This window comes from Coregonus clupeaformis, chromosome 30, assembly GCF_020615455.1.
Source record: "Coregonus clupeaformis isolate EN_2021a chromosome 30, ASM2061545v1, whole genome shotgun sequence".
NCBI lineage: Eukaryota > Metazoa > Chordata > Actinopteri > Salmoniformes > Salmonidae > Coregonus > Coregonus clupeaformis.
The window spans coordinates 29,039,604-29,062,556 of NC_059221.1; the positions used below are offsets into that span (position 1 = coordinate 29,039,604).

The following is a 22,953-nucleotide window of genomic DNA, read 5'->3' on the forward strand; positions in this document are numbered from 1 at the left end:
TGCAGGAGAGACCGGTGCACTTCACATAATAGATGGCATCATGAGGAAGGAAAATTATGTGGATATATTGAAGCAACATCTCAAGACATCAGTCAGGAAGTTAAAGCTTGGTCACAAATGGGTCTTCCAAATGGACAATGACCCCAAGCATACTTCCAAAGTTGTGGCAAAATGGCTTAAGGACAACAAAGTTAAGGTATTGGAGTGGCCATCACAAAGCCCTGACCTCATTCCTATAGAAAATGTGTGGGCAGAACTGAAAAAGCGTGTGCGAGCAAGAAGGCCTACAAACCTGACTCAGTTACACCAGCTCTGTCAGGAGGAATGGGCCAAAATTCACCCAACTTATTGTGGGAAGCTTGTGGAAGGTTACCCGAAACATTTGACCCAAGTTAAACAATTTAAAGGCAATGCTACCAAATACTAATTGAGTGTATGTAAACTTCTGACCCACTGGGAATGTGATAAAAGAAATACAAGCTGAAATAAATCATTCTCTCTACTATTATTCTGACATTTCACATTCTTAAAATAAAGTGGTGATCCTAACTGACGTAAGACAGGGAATTTTTACTAGGATTAAATGTCAGGAATTGTGAAAAACTGAGTTTAAATGTATTTGGCTAAGGTGTATGTAAACTTCCAACTTCAACTGTATATATATATATACTACCGTTGAAAAGTTTGGGGTCACTTAGAAATGTCCTTGTTTTCAAAAGAAAAGCAATTTTTTTGTCCATTAAAATAACATCAAATTGATCAGAAATACAGTGTAGACATTGTTAATGTTGTAAATGGCTATTGTAGCTGGAAACGGCTGATTTTTTATGGAATATCAACATAGGCGTACAGAGGCCCATTATCAGCAACCATCAGTCCTGTGTTCCAATGGCACGTTGTGTTTGCTAATCCAAGTTGATCATTCTAAAAGGCTAATTGATTATTAGAAAACCCTTTTGCAATTATGTTAGCACAGCTGAAAACAAACAGTTTTGCTGATTAAAGAAGCAATAAACTGGCCTTCTTGAGACTAGTTGAATATCTGGAGCATCAGCAATTGTGGGTTCGATTACAGCCTCAAAATGTCCAGAAACAAATAACTTTCTTCTGAAACTCGTCAGTCTATTCTTGTTCTGAGACATGAAGGCTATTCCATGCGAGAAATTGCCAAGAAACTGAAGATCTCGTACAACGCTGTGTACTACTCCCTTCACAGAACAGCGCAAACTGGCTCTAACCAGAATAGAAAGAGGAGTGGGAGGCCCCGGTTAGATTAGCAAACACAACGTGCCATTGGAACATAGGACTGATGGTTGCTGATAATGGGCCTCTGTACGCCTATGTAGATATTCCATAAAAAATCAGCCATTTCCAGCTACAATAGCCATTTACAATATTAACAATGTCTACACTGTATTTCTGATCAATTTGATGTTATTTTAATGGACAAAAAAGTTGCTTTTCTTTTGAAAACAAGGACATTTCTAAGTGACCCCAAACTTTTGAACAGTAGTATATATATATATATATATATATATATATATATATATATATATATATATATATATATATATATATATATGTATATATATATATGTATGTATATATATGTGTGTATGTGTTTGTTTAGCTCACATACTATAATTTTAAGGTATGCATTAAGGGATCTGTAATAGAATAAATCTGGCTATACGAATGTAGACATTAATAAAGGCATTCTATAGCTTCCAAAATATTTTTTTACAACGGTGGGGGAGTGCCAAGATGGAGGAATGGAGGATTCAACCACAAATAACGTCTTTGATTCAACACAGCGCACACTACCAGTCATCTAGTGTGTGTATGTAAATTATGGGCGTGCGCCATGTAAACGTCATAACCAAGCGACGACAAGAAGCAGTGGATGTAAACAAATATACAGACGTTGCAGGTATTATTAGACTCTTTGCTGTATATTATGATTAAATTCCGAACAGATATACAAACGACAGTCTTACGTTTTTCAGAGGTTGAATTGCTCCATGTCCGCGATTTTTCCTAGCTAACGTTAGTTGTCTTATCAACTCCCTTTTTGACGTTTGAAACGTTCGTTAGGTGGCCTCATATCATTCGACATTATTTGTGTTCTCATCCCTCAGCGACCAGAAAATGACAACCCTAACAAGACAAGACCTCAATTTTGGACAAGGTAGCTAGCTATATAAATTATTTTACATCGACCTGTAAAATATGCATTTCAATTGAGCAGTTTAATTTTCATATAGACTCAAGCTTCGTTACTGCCTGTCTTCTTTTGCAGTGGTGGCTGACATCTTGTGCGAGTTTTTGGAAGTGGCTATTCATCTCATCCTCTATGTACGAGAGGTGTACCCATCTGGGATATTCCAGAAGAGAAATAAATACAATGTACCTGTACAGGTAAGGTTATCATATCACCAGTGTAATAACCATTCAGCTACTATTAACGGTTATCTGCAGAATCTCCATCTCTCATGTTGCGTTACCTTCTAGATGTCATGCCATCCAGAGCTGAACCAATACATCCATGATACTCTTCACTGTGTAAAACCCCTCATTGAGAAGGTGAGAGAATACATTAGCCTACATATAATTGACATAGTCTTGCAAACCCAATGGCTGACCATGCTAAATATGTTATTGCATGAGGGCACACCTTTTTTGAGTACATATTACTAGTATGAAGTTCTACATTGCTCCCTCAGAATGATGCAGAAAAAGTGGTGGTGGTCATCATGGACAAAGAGCATCATCCAGTTGAGAGATTTGTCTTTGAGATTTCACAGCCTCCTATTTTATCCATCAGGTCAGTATATATCTTCACTGACATTTTCAACTTCTCTGATCCAGTCTGTAATAGGGTTTTCACGATACCAGTATCGCGATACCCAAATGTATCATGGCAAGGAAACAAAACATGAAGCGGACTGAATTACCTGAGGAAAACAGTCCTAATGTTGGAAAGCTTTATGTTGTCACCCACAATCACATTTATTTTCCAACCTATAGCACACAATATTTTACGTACAGTAGGTTTTTTAAAGTACCAAAGCGTTTAGTCTGCTTTGTGTTTTCCTTTTTGCCATGGAAAATCAGGTATCGTAGTATTGCAATACTGGCATCATGACAACCCTAATGTGTAATACCTGCAATCTTCAAGCAGACCACCATAGTCCCTGTGCCCAAGAACGCCAAGGTAACCTGTCTAAATCACTATTGCACAGTAGCACTGTAGCCATGAAATACTTTGAAAGGCTGGTCATGGCTCACATCAACACCATCACCCTAAACCCACTCCAATTCGCATACCGCCCTAACAGATCCACAAATGACGCAATCTCTATTGCACTCCACATTGCCCTTTCCCACCTGTTCAAAAGGAACACCTACGTGAGAATGCTGTTCATTGACTACAGCTCATCACGTTCATCCCCATAGTTCCCCTTTAAGCTCATCACTAAGCTCAGGACCCCTGGGACAGAACATCTCCCTCTGCACCTGGACGGGCAGCCCCTGACGCGTAGCCCCCAGGTGGTGAGGGTAGACAACAACACAAAAACCATGCTGACCATGAACACGGGGGCCCCTCAGGGGTGCGTGCTTAGTCCTCTCCTGTACTCCCTGTTCACCCACGACTGCGTGGCCTCGCACGACTCCAACACCATCATTCAGTTTGCAGACGATACGTCGGTGGTAGGCCTGATCACCGACGATGATGAGACAGCCTACAGGGAGGAGGTCAGATACCTGGCAGTGTGGTGTCAGTACAACAACCTCTCCCTCAACGTCAGCAAGACAAAGGAGCTGATCCTTGACCACAGGAAATGGAGGACCGAGCACGCCCCCATTCACATCGACAGGGCTGTAGTGGAGAGCTTCAAGTTCCTTGGTGTCCACATCACTAAGGACCTATCATGATCCAAACACACCAACACAGTTGTGAAGAGGGCATGACAACACCTCTTCCCCCTCAGAAGGCTGAAAATATTTGGCATGGGCCCATCCTCAAAAAGTTATACAGCTGCACCACTGAGAGCATCTTCACTGGCTGCATCACTGCTTGGTATGGCAACTGCTTGGCATCCGACCGTAATACGCTACAGAGGGTAGTGCGTACGGCCCAGTACATCACCATCCAGGACCTCTATACCAGGCAGTGTCAGATGCCTGGTACCGCACGGCAAGCGGTACCGGAGCGCCAAGTCTGGGACCAAAAGGCTCCTGAATAGCTTCTAACCCCAAGCCATAAGACTGTTGAACAGTTAATCAAATGGTTACCTGGACTATTTGCATTGACCCCCCTTTTTTTTGTTGCACTGACTCTATTACACTGGCTCTATGCACACTCACTGGAATCTACCCACACACTCACACATACTACACTGACACTCCAACACACACATACGCACTACATACGCTCACACACACAAAACACACACACACACGCATATTGACGCCACACACACACTCACACATAGACACACTTTCACACTCTTCACATACGCTGCTGCTACTCTGTTTATTATCTATCCTGATTGCCTAGTCACTTTTACCCCTACCTACATGTACACTACCGTTCAATAATTTGGGGTCACTTAGAAATGTCCTTGTTTTCGAAAGAAAAGCAATTTTTTTGTCCATTAAAATAACATCAAATTGATCAGAAATACAGTGTAGACATTGTTAATGTTGTAAATGGCTATTGTAGCTGGAAACGGCTGATTTGTTATGGAATATCTACATAGGCGTACAGAGGCCCATTATCAGCAACCATCAGTCCTGTGTTCCAATGGCACGTTGTGTTTGCTAATCCAAGTTTATCATTTTAAAAGGCTAATTGATCATTAGAAAACCCTTTTGCAATTATGTTAGCACAGCTGAAAACTGTTGTGCTGATTAAAGAAGCAATAAAACTGGCCTTCTTGAGACTAGTTGAGTATCTGGAGCATCAGCAATTGTGGGTTCGATTACAGGCTCAAAATGGCCAGAAACAAATAACTCTCTTCTGAAACTCGTCAGTCTATTCTTGTTCTGAGAAATGAAGGCTATTCCATGCGAGAAATTGCCAATAAACTGAAGATCTCGTACAACGCTGTGTACTACTCCCTTCACAGAACAGCGCAAACTGGTTCTAACTAGAATAGAAAGAGGAGTGGGAGACCCCGAGTGGCGCAGTGGTCTAAGGCACTGCATCGCATTGCTAGCTGTGCCACTAGAGATCCTGGTTCGAATCCAGGCTCTGTCGTAGCCGGCCGCGACCGGGAGACCCACGGGTCGCGCAATTGGCCCAGCGTCGTCCAGGGTAGGGGATGGAATGGCTGGCAGGGATGTAGCTCAGTTGGTAGAGCATGGCATTTGCAATGCCATGGTTGTGGGTATGAAAAAATTAATAATGTATGCACTCACTAACTGTAAGTCGCTCTGGATAAGAGCGTCTGCTAAATGACTAAAATGTAAAATGTAGTGTACGTATTACCTCGTACCCCAAACACATTGACTTGGTACCGTTACTCCTTGTATATAGCCTTGTTATTTTATTGTGTTACTATTTCCTTGTAGTTTTTTTTTCTCAAATTGTCTTACTTTTTATGTGCTCGTAATTAAGCATTTCGAGGTAAAGTCAACACCTGTTGTATTCGGCACATGTGACAAATACCATTTTATTTATTTCATATGGTTTGTTGTTGGAATACCCTTTTCGATACCTTGAGCTTTTCCCAGTTACTCTCTGTTTTCATGTTCTACAGCTCTGATACATTGCTGTCACACGTGGAACAGTTACTGAGGGCGGTTATCCTGAAGATCAGTGTATGTGATGCAGTTCTGGAAAACAACCCACCAGGTAAGATAGAAAAGCTATATTGGAGAATGGAGAGACACTCAGTGAGAAACATCTCTGTGTGAAAATCGATAGCTGGAGGTCTGCTGCTATATAAGTCTTGCGTTCCCACTAATTCTCTTGTGGAGTCCATGACAAGGAATAACTAGGTTTTTTATGTTTTATTATGTTTTATTTTACCTTTGTTTTGACAGAGAAGTCATATTGAGACCTAGGTCTCTTGTCCAAATGTGCCCTGTATAATACAATATAAAAATACACATTATACATACAGTATACAATTTCTGTTAACTTGTTGTCCAGCAGCGGTCATAGTATACTTATACGTCTATTTACTCTCCACTTTCCCAGGATGTACGTTTACAGTGCTGGTCCACACCAGGGAGGCTGCCACGCGCAACATGGAGAAGGTGCAGGTCATCAAGGTCAGTGTTGTCACAAACATGACATTTCAATACTGTATGTGTGTTGATTGTAATACACTGACTTGTTTGTGTACCTACATTCAATCATATCTGTTGTATTCTAGTGTGTGGCCCTATACTCCACATGTGATGTTGTCATGTTCCTCTCCAGGATTTTCCGTGGATAGTTGCAGATGAGCAGGAAGTACACATGCAGGAGCCCAGACTCATACCGCTGAAGACCATGACATCAGACATTGTGAAAGTAAGCAATGGCATGGTTCTTTGTGAAGATTACAACACTTGTATGAAAGCCCATAGTAATAAACAGTAATATTGTTTAAATGTGAATGATTTCATGTTGTGTATAATATGTATGTAACAATCTTTGTTTAGATGCAACTGTACGTGGAGGAGAGGGCACAAAAGGCTTCATAGACCAAGCTTGACAAAAGAAGATTGCAATCCTCTGCACTGCAGCTGCCACAATAATCAACTAGTTGAGGTGTGGATTTGGAAAAGTGGGGATCTCTGGATCTTCATTCTAATGCTTGAACTGTGAAAACTTTGAGAAAAATACTTTTTTTTTTGCCTTGGGAAGAGGGGATAGGCAGAGTCAGTTATCGGTTCAGCACTGTATCATTGCTCATCACAATGAAAATCATTACGTTTGTACATAGTTATCACAGCAAAGCCTAAGGGGAATTATCGGTGGTATAGTGGGTGCTTTTGTTCCCATTCTATTTGTTTCCAGTTGGTGTATAAAGCAATGTATAAATGTACCATAGGCTGCGTTTACACAGGCAGCCCAATTCTGATATATTTTCCCCTAATTGGTCTTTTGACCAATCACATCAGATCTATTCACAGATATTCTTTCAGAGCTGATCTGGTTAGTCAAAAGACCGAAAAAAATATCAGAATTCGGCTGCCTGTCTTAACGCAGCCCTATTGTGTTGTATGAAGCTATGTTTACACTATGATGTTAATTATTGTGTTCACTAAAACAATTTTTTTGGGGCAGTCTCAGGTGGATATGGTCTACCTGGTTGAAGTTCTAGACCAGGGCTCTCTAACCCTGTTCCTGGAGAGCTTCCTTCCTGTAGGTTTTCTCTTCTACCCCAGTTGTACAACCTGATTCAGCTTATCAACCAGCTAATTATTAGAATCAGGTGAGCTAGATTAGGGTTGGATCGAAAACCTACAGGACGGCAGCTCTCCATGAACAGGGTTGGAGAGCCCTGATTCTAGACAGTCCATAACAGGAATGACCAAACAGGTTGCACGGTTTGATATTGCAAGTGTTGAGCACTGACGCTCCATAAGGAAGTACTCAACCCAAACTGCAAAAATGCTTTGTAAATAAAAGTGGATTTAGTTGTTTTTGATTTGTTTGGTATTTGATTTTTGTTTTCTCATAATACATTATACTTTGGAAAATAAAGTGTTTAGTAGACTGTCATACTTTTTGTCAAGTTATGTTCCGTTCCACCTTACCATAAAAGTTCCTTAAATCTCGGATACTGATTAGAATTGCTTGACACAAGGAGGGGTTGTAAATCTATTGAATACAATGTAAATAACATTTTACCTTACAGAAGTGCACTTGCTCTGTTTATTATTTGATGGAGACTGCAAGTAGGGGTATCTACAATACCATTGAGTTTTGTAGATCAAACACACCTTTTTATCCTGGCCTTCTGCAAATCATTTTATTGCTCTTTGATTTTACTGTTTTATATTAGCTTTTTATCCTGTTCATTTAAAATGAATGTTATTTCCTATATTAATGTGTCTATATTTTGTCTACTTTATGGAGTGTGTTGCGATATTAAATGCACTGTAGATACAATTATTTACATTATGGACTGCAAAAAGACTGCTAATGATTAGTAAATGGTTTATAAGGACCTATATTAAACATCTTATAAATTATCTTATGTTATGAATCATTAATACGTCATTTAAAAGTTTTTATGTGTAAATAACTAGCTTACTAACATTTGGTGAGAACTGTGAATGCCTAATAAATTGTTTATTAACTTTATTATAAAGTGTTACCCATGTTTGTCTGTGTTGACCTTCACCAAGGAGGAGGACAACTGATAATCTGTCACTAGAGAGAAGACAAGAAAGTTGTAGCGTTGGAGGGAGTGAAGGGAATGTACATATGGACTATATGACATGCAATAAGCCCTGTATTACATTTTACATTTTAGTAATTTAGCAGACGCTCTTATCCAGAGCGACTTACAGTTAAGTGAGTTCATACATTTATTTTTTCATACTGGCCCCCTGTAGGAGTTAATTGTCTGAGGTAATACTGCCTTCACTCACGTGGATGTGTGAACTTCTCCATGTCTGTGATGGATGGGAGTAAAGACTCTCCAGAGGTACTCAGGTACCTGATACTACTGCCTAATACCAAATTCATACTTTAGTGTTAAATGATGGACAGAGGTAATACCATGAATATGGGTCATGTTATGAAGCTTACTGTACCTCTGCTGACTGTAAGATGTGGGTAACTGTAATCTGACTCTAGGTCTAGGACAGAGGAAAAGCCAGAACTCTGGAGGAAAACAGAAAACACATCTCATATATAATCCAACATAATAAAGATCATGATAAATAGTTGTTCATTCTATGATAGCCTTTTTGAAAATGTACACTAAGTTTTGTCATTTGTTTCAATGTTACAGATGAAGTGCTTGTCTAGCGTGATTAGTCATTTTATAGTGTAAACCAGGGCTCTCCAACCCTGTACCTGGAGAACTACTGTCCTGTAGGTGTTCGCTCCAACCCTAATCTAGCGCATCTGATTCTAATAATTATCTGGTTGATAAGATTAATCAGGTTAGTTACAACTAGGTTTGGAGCGAAAACCTACAGGAGGATAGCTGTCCAGGAACAGGATTGGAGAGCCCTGGTGTAAACCATGCATAGATTACTGGATTGTGAAAATAGTTTTATTGAGCCATTAACAGCACCATGGAAAGGATGAATCATTCTCCCTCTCTGCTGTTAAGCCTTTCATTATGCGAAGTAAACACTGCACTGAAACATATCATGCATACAATTCCCAATAAATGCTTCACATCCCATTACATTCTCCGCTAAAGTATTTCACTGGAGTGTGACTGTTTTGGTTTTGAATTGTAAATATGAATGGTTTGACTGAATCTATCTACTTTCAAAAGTTTGTGAACTTACATCAGGGTAAAGCTCTGTGCTCCAAGTTTCTTCCCCCTCTGCTGTCAACGCTCTTGTTTCATCATCTGATCTGTTCTCTCTCTTCACTCCATCTTTGGGCCTTTCTTCTGTCTCTCCCTCTCCCCTAAGTCTCCCATCCTACTCTTTACCTTTTTCCCTCTCTTCCTCATCACCATTGTAAGACATATCCTCCCCTTTCCATTCTTCCTCTTGTACTTCCTCTTCCTCCAATGCTTCCTCAGGTTTTCCATATACCTTGTCATCTTCTGTCACTCCCATCAATTTCCTCCTCTACCGTAACCCCATGTTCATTCCTCCCATCACATTCTTCTTCAACTCTCTCTACCTCGTCCTCTCTACTCCATCCATCCTTAGCTTCTCCAAGTGTCTCCCTGTCCCTCTTCCTCCTCACTGGATGAGTCTATCGGGATTATCACTATTCCTCTACTGGACACTTGTCCTCCATGCATCAAACTCTTCCTGTGATGCAAAGTACAATGTGTTGTTATACATACCTAGGTCACTACGTTTCCTGAGTCAGTGTGAGCTATGACGGGTGCTTTACCTGAGGTAAGGGTGTGGCTGGGGTGTGGGATGGCCACAGGGCTGGGTAATCTACTGTAATGGGTACAGTGCTGGGTCTTCTGTCAGGTACAGGACTGGGGTTGTGGCTGGACTCTCTCCTCTGTGGCTGTCTTCTTGGGAGTCCTATCCTAACTCTCCTTCTGCTGTTCACAAATAAACATTTTAGATCAAGGTAACAGGTACCTAGATCTTAGAAACATTTTTTGCAGCACAAAAACAATGATGTTTTGGCTTATCCTGGAAAATCAATATCCATGTTTGATTGAATAGGCCCCATAGTATATATTTACAGTTGATACAGTACATCCTGCAAGTGTATCTATTATTTTAAAGTAATTATGACTATTAACTCATGTAATGTAAGCATTATTACTGGCTCTGCTGTATTATCTACCTTGACCTTTTGACCCTTGGCTGCAGGTGCAGGTGGCCTATGAGAGCTTGCTCTCCTCTGAGGCCCCTGAGACTGCTGTTTGAGGTCAGGTGTGCTCTCTCTGGGCCTGCTCTTAGAGACAACAGCAGTCTGCCTCCCCCTGCCTGTCCCTAGTGAGGTACGGAGGCAAGAGACTACAGGCTGCCTAGCTTTCTGAGGAACATGACCAGATGATTTGAAATTGAATTTGAAAATCTTAATACCTGCCTAAATCCTTAAGAGTCGATTGACGCACCCGTCAAAAGCCTTCTGCATCTGCGGTGGAAAGTGGCAGACCAGGAGACATCCTGAAAATCGGTCTTCTCACGAAAACATCTGTAGATTCCGAACGGTTTGGCCTACAAAAACTAATACAACCACTCTATGGAAAGGGGAGACTCTCACGAACATGGTCAAGGCCAAGACTGAAGGTAACCCGGTACCGATTTAAAAAATGAATGGAAGTATTTTTTGTGCCAACAAATATGTGTCTCTTAGTTATAGGACAGACACTTTAAAACCTTATTCCTTATGATTACATTTTTTGTCTGTTTTGCCATTTATGAATGTGCATAACTTGCGGGGGGGACTCACTTTCTCAAGAAGGCTCAACTCAGTTTCTCTAAGTCGTTCTACAAAAAAATGACGACACAAAAATTACATGCCAAGCGTGATGATGGGTACACAAATAAGAATAATGGGTTATGACATTTAAATGTAGTTAAAGAAGGGGTTTGGTGGTGACTTTCTGAACTGTTAGAGTTAGACCAACAGTTTAAAGTAATACATAAATTATTGCTATTTCAGTTGTGGGTTGAGATACAGAGTCCAAAATTATTGGATCCCTTCATAAAGATGAGCAAAAAAGACTGCATTAAATATATAATACAAATACTGATGTATATTGTATGCTACATTTGTATTATCATTATTTTATACAAATACAATTGCCCAGATAAATATATTTTGTTGAACAAGTAATACAAAAAAAAGCAAAAAAATATAGGGGTACAAATTACTGGCTCCCCTGTTTTTAATATTCCAGCACCCTCCCTTGCGAGGATAACAACACTGAGCCTTTGTCTGAAATGTTTTATTTTTACATTTACGTCATTTAGCAGACGCTCTTATCCAGAGCGACTTACAAATGGGTGCATTCAACTTATGATAGCCAAGTTTTTTTTATGGGGGAGTGGGGGAGGGGGGGGTAGAAGGATTACTTTTATACTATTCCAGGTATTCCTTAAAGAGGTAGGGTTTCAAGTGTCTCCGGAAGGTGGTCAGTGACTCCGCTGTCCTGGCATCGTGGGGGAGCTTGTTCCACCATTGGGGTGCCAGAGCAGCGAATAGCTTTGACTGGGCTTAGCGGGAACTGTGCTTCCGTAGAGGTAGGGGGGCTAGCAGGCCAGAGGTGGATGAACGTAGTGCCCTCGTTTGGGTGTAGGATCAGAGCCTGAAGGTAAGGAGGTGTCGTTCCCCTCACAGCTCCGTAGGAAAGCACCATGGTCTTGTAGTAGATGCAAGCCTCAACTGGAAGCCAGTGGAGTGTGCGGAGGAGCGGGGTGACATGAGAGAACTTGGGAAGGTTAAACACCAGACGGGCTGCAGCGTCGTAGGGGTTTAATGGCACATGCAGGGAGCCCAGCCAACAGCGAGTTGCATTAATCCAGACAGGAGATGACAAGTGCCTGGATTAGGACCTGTGCCGCTTTCTGTGTAAGGTAGGGTCGTACTCTGCGAATGTTGTAGAGCATGAACCTGCATGATCGGGTCACCGCTTTGATGTTAGCGGAGAACGACAGGTTGTTGTCCAGGGTCACGCCAAGGTTCTTTGCACTCTGGGAGGAGGACACAATGGAGTCGTCAACCGTGATGGCGAGATCATGGAGCGGGCAGTCCTTCCCCGGGAGGAAGAGCAGCTCCGTCTTGCACGAGGTTCAGCTTGAGGTGGTGATCCGACATCCACACTGATATGTCTGCCAGACATGCAGAGATGCGATTCGCCACCTGGTTATCAGGGGGAAAGGAGAAGATTAGTTGTGTGTCGTCTGTGTAGCAATGATAGGAGAGACCATGTGAGGATATGACAGAGCCAAGTGACTTGGTGTATAGAGAGAATAGGAGAGGGCCTAGAACTGAGCCCTGGGGGACACCAGTGGTGAGAGTACGTGGTGCGGAGACAGATTCTCGCCACGCCACCTGGTAGGAGCGACCTGTCAGGTAGGACGCAATCCAAGATTGAGCAGCGCCGGAGATGCCCAACTCGGAGAGGGTGGAGAGGAGGATCTGATGGTTCACAGTATCAAAGGCAGCAGATAGGTCTAGAAGGATAAGAGCAGAGGAGAGAGAGTTAGCTTTAGCAGTGCGGAGAGCCTCCGTGACACAGAGAAGAGCAGTCTTGAAAACCAGACTGGTTTGGATCAAGAAGGTCATTCTAAGAGAGATAGCAGGAGAGTTGGCTAGAGACGGCACGCTCAAGAGTTTTGGAGAGAAAAGAAAGAAGGGATACTGGTCTGTAGATGTTGACATCGGAGGGATCGAGTGTAGGTTTTTTGAGGAGGGGTGCAACTCTCGCTTTTATGAGATTGGAGAACACATTGGGAGGGATCTTAGACTATTCTTCCATACAGAATCTTTCCAGATCCTTGATGTGTGCTTGGGGTTATTGTCTTGCTGGAAGATCCACTTCTGACCAAGTTTCAGCCTCCTGGCAGAGGCAAACAGGTTTTTAGCTAAAATGTCTTCGTACTTGGTCAAGTTCATGATGCGGTTGACCTTAACAAGGGCCCCAAGTACAGTGGAAGCAAATTAGCCCCATAACATCAAAGATCCACCACCATATTTTACAGTAGGGATGAGGTATGTTATGCATATGCATTTCTCTTTCAAAGGCCAAACCCAGAGCTGGTGTGCGTGGCCAAAGACCTCCATTTTTGTGTCATATGACCATAGTACTGGTTCCAATCCAAGTGCCAATGCCGTTTAGCAAACTCCAGGCGGTGCTATGGTCAGATGACATGAAAATATAGGTCTTTGGCCACACCCACCAATGGTGGCCATGGCCCAAAATTCAACACAAAGTTACACCCTTGAATGTGTTTTTCAATGTGTTTCTATGGGATATATTGGTAAAGGCCAATATAGCCCATATATTGGCCTTTACCCCCCCCCCCCCTCTTAAACACAATGTCAATGATAAGGAATACACTTAATGACTGTGTAGGAAGTGTAATAGCCATAACAAAGGGCCAGGGTGTGGAGCTGACATGACCTGTGTAGGAAGTGTAATAGCCATAACAAAGGGCCAGGGTGTGGAGCTGACATGACCTGTGTAGGAAGTGTAATAGCCATAACAAAGGGCCAGGGTGTGGAGCTGACATGACCTGTGTAGGAAGTGTAATAGCCATAACAAATGGCCAGGGTGTGGAGCTGACATGACCTGTGCAGGGGAAATGTACGTGGCCACTGTAGGGAGGGGCGGGGGAGCCTGTGACTAAGGGTACTGCTGCCGTCTAGGCTCTGCAGCTGGGGGAGCTGGAGCATGAAGAGGTGGTGGTCTGGGAACAGCTTTGTGACCAAACAAAGACTCCAGCTTTGAAATAAAAAACATTTAGGACATCATGTTGATGGACAGCCTTGAAACAGAGGATGGCAGACAGCAACCTATTAGCGACGGTGGGTCTGGGAATGTCGGGGTAGGTAATGAGAATGTTGGCAAAGCACAAGGAAGGCGGCTCCTTCACGATGCCGTTCGGCACAAAGATCAGCAAAATGTGCTCCACTGCAACTGCTGGTGGGGATATCTGCCAAATGTTGTGATACGTTAGGCCAAACATTTCCTCTGCTCCACACACTGGCCAATGCCCTTGAGGCTATGATCTAACAATCTAACAGCGCCAAAAAAATGTAACATGGAGTAAAATAAATCTAACACATCTGATTACACAACACTCCTTCTGTCACGATCGTTTATGGAAGATACGGACCAAGGCGCAGCGTGATAAGCGTACATTTTATTAAGTACTTAACTCACGACAAAACAACAAACAAACGAAACGTGAAGTCCTAGGTTACACAAAACAAACCTTAACGGAACAAGATCCCACCCCGACTAGTGCCAAACAGGCTGCCTAAGTATGGTCCCCAATCAGAGACAACGAGCTACAGCTGCCTCTGATTGGGAACCACCCTGGCCAACATAGATCTACACGATCTAGAAAACACAACATAGAAAACATGACATAGAAACTCCACACCCTGGCTCAAAATTTAAGAGTCCCCAGAGCCAGGGCGTGACAGTACCCCCCCCCCCAAAGGCACGGACTGCGACCGCGCCACACAAACACAACAGGGTAGGGGCTGTGTGGGCATTCCGCCTCGGAGGTGGATCCGGCTCCGGGCGTGACCACCACTTTCTCTCCACCTCCCCGTTGCGCCCCTGGTCTGGTCTGGCACCGCTGACTGGAGCTGGACCCGACGACGGTGGATCGATCTGTACAGGCTCCGGACTGGAGCCGCTGGCCGGAGCTGGACTGGGCACCGGTGGAGCGGATTGCTCTGGCTCCGGAGTGGAGCAGCTGACCGGTGCCGGACCAGGCACCGGTGGAACAGGCACGGGCCGTGCCGGACTGGACACACGCACCACTGGCTTGGTGCGGGGAGCAGGAGCGGGCCGGACCGGGCTGACGACGCGTACCACTGACTTGGTGCGGGGAGCAGGAGCGGGCCGGACCGGGCTGACGACGCGCACCACTGGCTTGGTGCAGGGAGCAGGAACGGGCCGCACCGGGCTGACGACGCGCACCACTGGCTTGGTGCGGGGAGCAGGAGCGGGCCGGACCGGGCTGACTACGCGCACCACTGGCTTGGTGCGGGAGCAGGAACGGGCCGGACCGGGCTGACGACGCGCACCACTGGCTTGGTGCGGGGAGCAGGAACGGGCCGCACCGGGCTGACGACGCCGCACCACTGGCTTGGTGCGGGGAGCAGGAACGGGCCGGACCGGGCTGAATACGCGCACCACTGGCTTGGTGCGGGGAGCAGGAACGGGCCGGACCGGGCTGACGACGCGCACCACTGGCTTGGTGCGGGGAGCAGGAACGGGCCGGACCGGGCTGGCGACGCGCACCACTGGCTTGGTGCGGGGAGCAGGAACAGGCCGCACCGGGCTGACGACGCGCACCACTGGCTTGGAGGCGGACTGGAGGTCTGGAGCGAAGAGCTGACACAACCCGTCCTGGCTGAATGCCTACTTCCACACAATACGTGTGAGGCATCAGCACAGGACGTACGGGGCTGTGCACTCGTACTGGCGCTACAGCACGTGGCACTGGCGCAGGATATACAGGACCGAGGAGGCGTTCTGGAGACCACGAGCGCTGAGCCGGCACACCCCGTCCTGGCTGAATGCCCATCTTTGCACGACACGTGCGTGGTGCTAGCACAGGACGTACAGGACTGTGCCGGAACACTCGCGGCACAGTACGTGGCTCCGCATAACACGGAGCCTGCCCAGTCACACGCTTCCTAGCCTGAGTACGGGGAGTTGGCTCTGTTCTAACCCTAGGCTCCGCAACCACCCTTTTAGCCCCCCCCAAAAAAAATTTATTGGGGCTGTCTCTCGGGCTTCCACCTCGGCCGGTACCCTCTGCGTTGCCACTGTTCCTCTCTATAGCGCGCCTCCACAGTCTCCTCCCAAGGACGCCGATCCATTCCGGCCTGAATCTCCTCCCAAGTCCAGGATCCCTTCCCGTCCAGGATCTCCTCCCAGGTCCAGGCTGTCTGTTCCTGGACACGCTGCTTGGTCCTCTTTTGGTGGGATCTTCTGTCACGATCGTTTATGGAAGATACGGACCAAGGCGCAGCGTGATAAGCGTACATTTTATTAAGTACTTAACTCACGACAAAACAACAAACAAACAAACGAAACGTGAAGTCCTAGGTTACACAAAACAAACCTTAACAGAACAAGATCCCACCCCGACTAGTGCCAAACAGGCTGCCTAAGTATGGTCCCCAATCAGAGACAACGAGCTACAGCTGCCTCTGATTGGGAACCACCCTGGCCAACATAGATCTACACGATCTAGAAAACACAACATAGAAAACATGACATAGAAACTCCACACCCTGGCTCAACATTTAAGAGTCCCCAGAGCCAGTGCGTGACACCTTCATTAAGGAATAGTTTTGTTTAACCTTATACTGCAGTGGGCTAAATCAGGATCACACAGATAGTTTCTTAGTAGTCTTAAACAAATCTACTTTGAAACAAAAGTATACACCTCACACACATGGTTATGGGTTTAAAGAAAAGAAGACACCTGTACCATGTCAGATATAGAGCTGAAATGTATTCAATTATGAAATTGCATCCCAATATTACACTTTATATACAATACATCACAGAAGACTGAAATATAACAAAACATTTTGACATAGAAACACCAGAGTTTCTGTGTTAAAAATAATAATAATGTTTATTCATTATTATATTATGAGAAATATTAATAACATTCCACCCATGAGTCCACTAGGTCATTTGACTGCAGGAAAGGGCTACTGATCATTATCCTGTTAGTAAAAAGGAAATAGTGTTAGTACCGTGACTGGTGGTTGGAGGAATGTGGGAGGTTGTTCCTCTTTCGTAGAGTCTGGTCGCTCTACTTGTAATGCACACTGATTGGATGCTACATGCAGCAGCCATCTGTAGGATGTCTGATTGGACTTCCCAGGAAAACAAAGATTCATTAGCATCATTATCTTTCTCAACATCAGGTCTGGAAAGAGGTTTACAGTTGGTGCTCATGTTTTGGGTACTCTACCGTGCCACATCAATGCTAAGGCATGAGGCTATCGTTAAAGTATCCCTTTACGACTCATAAGCGGAGAGCGCAACCATAGTTTGACCATATAGTCTGAACATGAAACATATCTTTAAAGTGTACCTTTATATATGTCACGCCCTGGCTCTGGGGACTCTCGTATGTTGAGCCAGGGTGTGAGTTTCTAGTTTTTGTATTTCTATGTTGGCCAGGGTGGCTCCCAATCAGAGACGGCTAAAGCTCGTTGTCTCTGATTGGGAGCCATACTTAGGTAGCCGTAAGGCATTCGTTTGGTGTGGTTTCTTGTTCCTTTTGGTTTGTGTTTGTACCGTAGGACTTCACGTATCGTTTGTTGTTTTGTTCGCTGTGGTGTACTAAATAAAATATGTACGCATCTCACGCTGCGCCTTGGCCCGCATCTTTTCAAGACGATCGTGACAGAAGAAACCACCACGACTGGGTCAAGCAGCGTGATGAGGAGAGAGGTTGGACATGGGAGCAGATGAGCGAGAGTCTGGCGAGAGCCATGGAGGCCGGGTCCACGGGGGAGAGAGACGGCCAGACATTTTTTAGGGGGGGGCTCACGCCGTGGACGACGAGGCAGCGGGAGGACGCAATAGAGTGGTTAGCAGAGGAGGCCGCCAGGTTACGGGGGCCACTGGTCACCAGGGGGAAGGAGAGTGTTGAGGCACGGCGAGAGGTACTGGGGTGTGTTACCAGTCCGGTCCTGCCCGTTCCTGATCCCCGCGTAGGGCCATTGGTGTGTGTTCCCAGCCCGGTCCGGCTTGTTCCTGTCCCTCGCACCGAGCCTGTGATGCGCGTCGCCAGCCCGGTCCGGCCTGTTCCTGCTCCCCGCACCAAGCCTATGGTGCGCGTCGCCAGCCCGGCCCGGCCTGCTCCTGCTACCCGCACCAAGCCAATGGTGTGCGTCGCCAGCCCGGCCCGGCCTGTTCCTGCTCCCCGCACCAAGCCTATGGTGCGCGTCGCCAGCCCGGCCCGGCCTGTTCCTGCTCCCCGCACCAAGCCAATGGTGCGCGTCGCCAGCCCGGCCCGGCCTGTACCTGCTCCCCGCACCAAGCCAAGGATGCGCGTCGCCAGCCCGGCCCGGCCTGTTCCTGCTCCCCGCACCAAGCCAATGGTGCGCGTCGTCAGCCCGGTCCGGCCTGTTCCTGCTCCCCGCACCAAGCCAATGGTGCGCGTCGTCAGCCCGGTCCGGCCTGTCCCTGCTCCCCGCACCAAGCCTGTGGTGCGCGTCGTCAGTCCGGTACAGCCCGTGCCTGTTCCACCGGTGTCTGGTCCGGCACCGGTCAGCTGCTCCACTCCGGAGCTATAGCAATCCCCTCCACCAGTATTCAGTCCAGCTCCGGCCAGCAGGGCCAGACCGGACCAGGGGCGCTTTGGGGGGTTAGAGAGGGAGTGGGGGTCATGCCCGGAGCCGGATCCGCCGCCGAGGCGGAGTGCCCACCCGGTCCCTCCCCTGTTGTGTTTGGTTGGCGCTGTCGGAGTCCGCGCCTTTGGGGGGGGGGGTACTGTCACGCCCTGGCTCTGGGGACTCTCGTATGTTGAGCCAGGGTGTGAGTTTCTAGTTTTTGTATTTCTATGTTGGCCAGGGTAGCTCCCAATCAGAGACGGCTGAAGCTCGTTGTCTCTGATTGGGAGCCATACTTAGGTAGCCGTAAGGCATTCGTTTGGTGTGGTTTCTTGTTCCTTTTGGTTTGTGTTTGTACCGTAGGACTTCACGTATCGTTTGTTGTTTTGTTCGCTGTGGTGTACTAAATAAAATATGTACGCATCTCACGCTGCGCCTTGGCCCGCATCTTTTCAAGACGATCGTGACAATATAAACTACTGAAAAGTAAAAAACTAAAATATAACAACATGCAACAATTTCAACGATTTTACTAAGTTACAGTTCATATAAGGAAATCAATCAATTGAAATAAATTCATTGGGCCCTAATCTATGGATTTCACATAACTGGGCAGGGGTGCAGCCATGGGTGGGCCTGGGAGGGTCATAGGCCCACCCACTGGGGAGCCAGGCCCAGCCAATCAGAATGATGTTTTCCCCACAAAAGGGCTTTATTACAGTTTCATCAACTGTCCGGGTGGCAGGTCTCAGACGATCCTGCAGGTGAAGAAGACAAATGTGGAGGTCCTAGGCTGACGTGGTTACACGTGGTCTGCAGTTGTGAGGCCGGTTGGATGTACAGCCAAATTCTCTAAAAAGACGTTGGAGGCAGCTTATGGTAGAGAAATTAACATTCAATTGTCTGGCAACAGCTCTGGTGGACATTCCTGCAGTCAGCATGCCAATTGAACGCTCCCTCAAAACTTGAGACATCTGTGGCATTGTATTGTGTGACAAAACTGCACATTTTAGAGTGGCCTTTAATTGTCCCCAAGCACAAGGTGCACCTGTGTAATGATCATGCTGTTTAATCAGATTATTGATATGCCAGACCTGTCAGGTGGATGGATTATCTTGGCACTAACTGTTCACTAACAGGGATGTAAACAAATTTGTGCACAACATTTGAGAGAAATAAGCTTTTGGTCCCATGAAACATGGGACCAACACTTTACATGTTGAGTTTATATTTTTGTTCAGTATAGATATACATGTAAAACACTATCTAAATCATAAAATAATTGTAATAATATACAGCATGATTCAAATATCACTCTGGCTTGTGTCTCTCACCCAGGATCTGTGTGAGATCAGTGGTGGACTGTCCAGGTGTGAGGAGCAGGGTTCTGAAGGTCAGTGGATGGACTGTCCAGGTGTGAGGAGCAGCGCTCTGAAGGACAGTGGTGGATTGTCCTGGTGTGAGGAGCAGGGCTCTGAAGGTCAGTGGTGGACTGTCCAGGTGAGAGGCGCAGGGCTCTGAAGGACAGTGGTGGACTGTCCTGGTGTGAGGAGCTGGGCTCTGAAGGACAGTGGTGGACTGTCCAGGTGTGAGGAGCAGGGCTCTGAAGGACAGTGGTGGACTGTCCAGGTGTGAGGAGCAGGGCTTTGAAGGACAGGTCAGTGGTGGACTGTCCTGGTGTGAGGAGCAGGGCTCTGAAGGTCAGTGGTGGACTGTCCAGGTGTGAGGAGCAGGTCTCTGAAAACAGAGAGAGAGAGAGAGAGAGAGAGAGAGAGAGAGAGAGAGAGAGAGAGAGAGAGAGAGAGAGAGAGAGAGAGAGAGAGAGAGAGACCATTCAAACCACCTCCTGCTCATCCTCCTAAGATAAATATGGGCACTCTAGTGGCTGGAGAGTGAACTGGCTAGTGAAGTCAAACCCCTTGTAAGGCTCCTGAAATGGCAAAAAACATAATGAATAAAGACATGGGAACATAAAACAACAATTCAGTCAAACTGAAGTTCACTCATACAATGTACTTTTCTATGTCAATAGGATCCATCTCCTTCCTTACCTCCTTTTGTCAAAGGTCAAGCAGCGATTTTGTGATGATGCAAACAGATAGTGTTTTGGGGAAATTACATGTTGGTTGTTACAGAAGAACCAAAGCACAGATCAATACCACTGTTCACATGTGAGCGAGGACTGTGAGGCGGAGGACTTCTTGAGGGTCGAGGGCAGCAGGAGATGATGGGACAGTTTGAAGAGGTTGAAGCCCACCAGCAGGTCTTCCAGGGGGTTGAGGAAACAGGCACAGCTCAGAGAGGAGTCCAGCTGCACCTCAGCCAGCAGAGAGCACTGTTCATCCCACAGCTTGATCAACTAAAATAAAATTGTATTTGTCATATGCTTCGTAAACAACAGGTGTAGACTAAGTGAAATACATGTACTTACTTACGGGCCCTTCTAGCAATGTATAGCAAAAATAATAGAAACTTAATAACATGAGGAAAAAATATACAATAAATAACGATAACTTGGCTATGTACACAGAGTACCAGTACCGAGTCAATGTGCAGGGGTAGGAGGTAATTTAGGTAGATACAGTATGTACATACAGTGGGGAGAACAAGTATTTGATACACTGCCGATTTAGCAGGTTTTCCTACTTACAAAGCATGTAGAGGTCTGTAATTTTTATCATAGGTACACTTCAACTGTGAGAGACGGAATCTAAAACAAAAATCCAGAAAATCACATTGTATGATTTTTAAGTAATTAATTTGCATTTTATTGCATGACATAAGTATTTGATCACCTACCAACCAGTAAGAATTACGGCTCTCACAGACCTGTTAGTTTTTCTTTAAGAAGCCCTCCCGTTCTCCACTCATTACCTGTATTAACTGCACCTGTTTGAACTCGTTACCTGTATAAAAGACACCTGTCCACACACTCAATCAAACAGACTCCAACCTCTACACAATGGCCAAGACCAGAGAGCTGTGTAAGGACATCAGGGATAAAATTGTAGACCTGCACAAGGCTGGGATGGGCTACAGGACAATAGGCAAGCAGCTTGGTGAGAAGGCAACAACTGTTGGCGCAATTATTAGAAAATGGAAGAAGTTCAAAATGACGGTCAATCACCCTCGGTCTGGGGCTCCATGCAAGATCTCACCTCGTGGGGCATCAATGATCATGAGGAAGGTGAGGGATCAGCCCAGAACTACACGGCAGGACCTGGTCAATGACCTGAAGAGAGCTGGGACCACAGTCTCAAAGAAAACCATTAGTAACACACTACGCCGTCATGGATTAAAATCCTGCAGCGCACGCAAGGTCCCCCTGCTCAAGCCAGCGCATGTCCAGGCCCGTCTGAAGTTTGCCAATGACCATCTGGATGATCCAGAGGAGGAATGGGAGAAGGTCATGTGGTCTGATGAGACAAAAATAGAGCTTTTTGGTCTAAACTCCACTCGCCGTGTTTGGAGGAAGAAGAAGGATGAGTACAACCCCAAGAACACCATCCCAACCGTGAAGCATGGAGGTGGAAACATCATTCTTTGGGGATGCTTTTCTGCAAAGGGGACAGGACGACTGCACCATATTGAGGGGAGGATGGATGGGGCCATGTATCGCGAGATCTTGGCCAACAACCTCCTTCCCTCAGTAAGAGCATTGAAGATGGGTCGTGGCTGGGTCTTCCAGCATGACAACGACCCGAAACACACAGCCAGGGCAACTAAGGAGTGGCTCCGTAAGAAGCATCTCAAGGTCCTGGAGTGGCCTAGCCAGTCTCCAGACCTGAACCCAATAGAAAATCTTTGGAGGGAGCTGAAAGTCCGTATTGCCCAGCGAAAGCCCCGAAACCTGAAGGATCTGGAGAAGGTCTGTATGGAGGAGTGGGCCAAAATCCCTGCTGCAGTGTGTGCAAACCTGGTCAAGACCTACAGGAAACGTATGATCTCTGTAATTGCAAACAAAGGTTTCTGTACCAAATATTAAGTTCTGATTTTCTGATGTATCAAATACTTATGTCATGCAATTAAATGCAAATGAATTACTTAAAAATCATACAATATGATTTTCTGGATTTTTGTTTTAGATTCCGTCTCTCACAGTTGAAGTGTACCTATGATAAAAATTACAGACCTCTACATGCTTTGTAAGTAGGAAAACCTGCAAAATCGGCAGTGTATCAAATACTTGTTCTCCCCACTGTATACACTACATGGCCAAAAGCGTGTGGACACCCCTTCAAATTAGTGTATTTGGCTATTTCAGCCACACCCATTGCTGACAGGTGTAT

The 22,953-nt window shown here is 45.6% G+C and overlaps 1 protein-coding gene across 1 annotated transcript; it reads left to right on the forward strand.

The window, feature by feature from the left end:
- The first annotated feature begins 1,877 nt into the window (after nt 1-1,877).
- Nucleotides 1,878-8,308, forward strand: mad2l2 (mitotic arrest deficient 2 like 2). Its single transcript, XM_041856242.1, has 9 exons — nt 1,878-1,930; nt 2,139-2,188; nt 2,300-2,418; nt 2,512-2,583; nt 2,724-2,824; nt 5,766-5,860; nt 6,209-6,282; nt 6,434-6,526; nt 6,658-8,308. The coding sequence occupies exons 2-9, from the start codon at nt 2,149-2,151 to the stop codon at nt 6,697-6,699; spliced, it is 636 nt and encodes a 211-aa protein (XP_041712176.1). The 5' UTR covers nt 1,878-1,930; nt 2,139-2,148; the 3' UTR covers nt 6,700-8,308.
- The last annotated feature ends 14,645 nt before the right edge of the window (nt 8,309-22,953 follow it).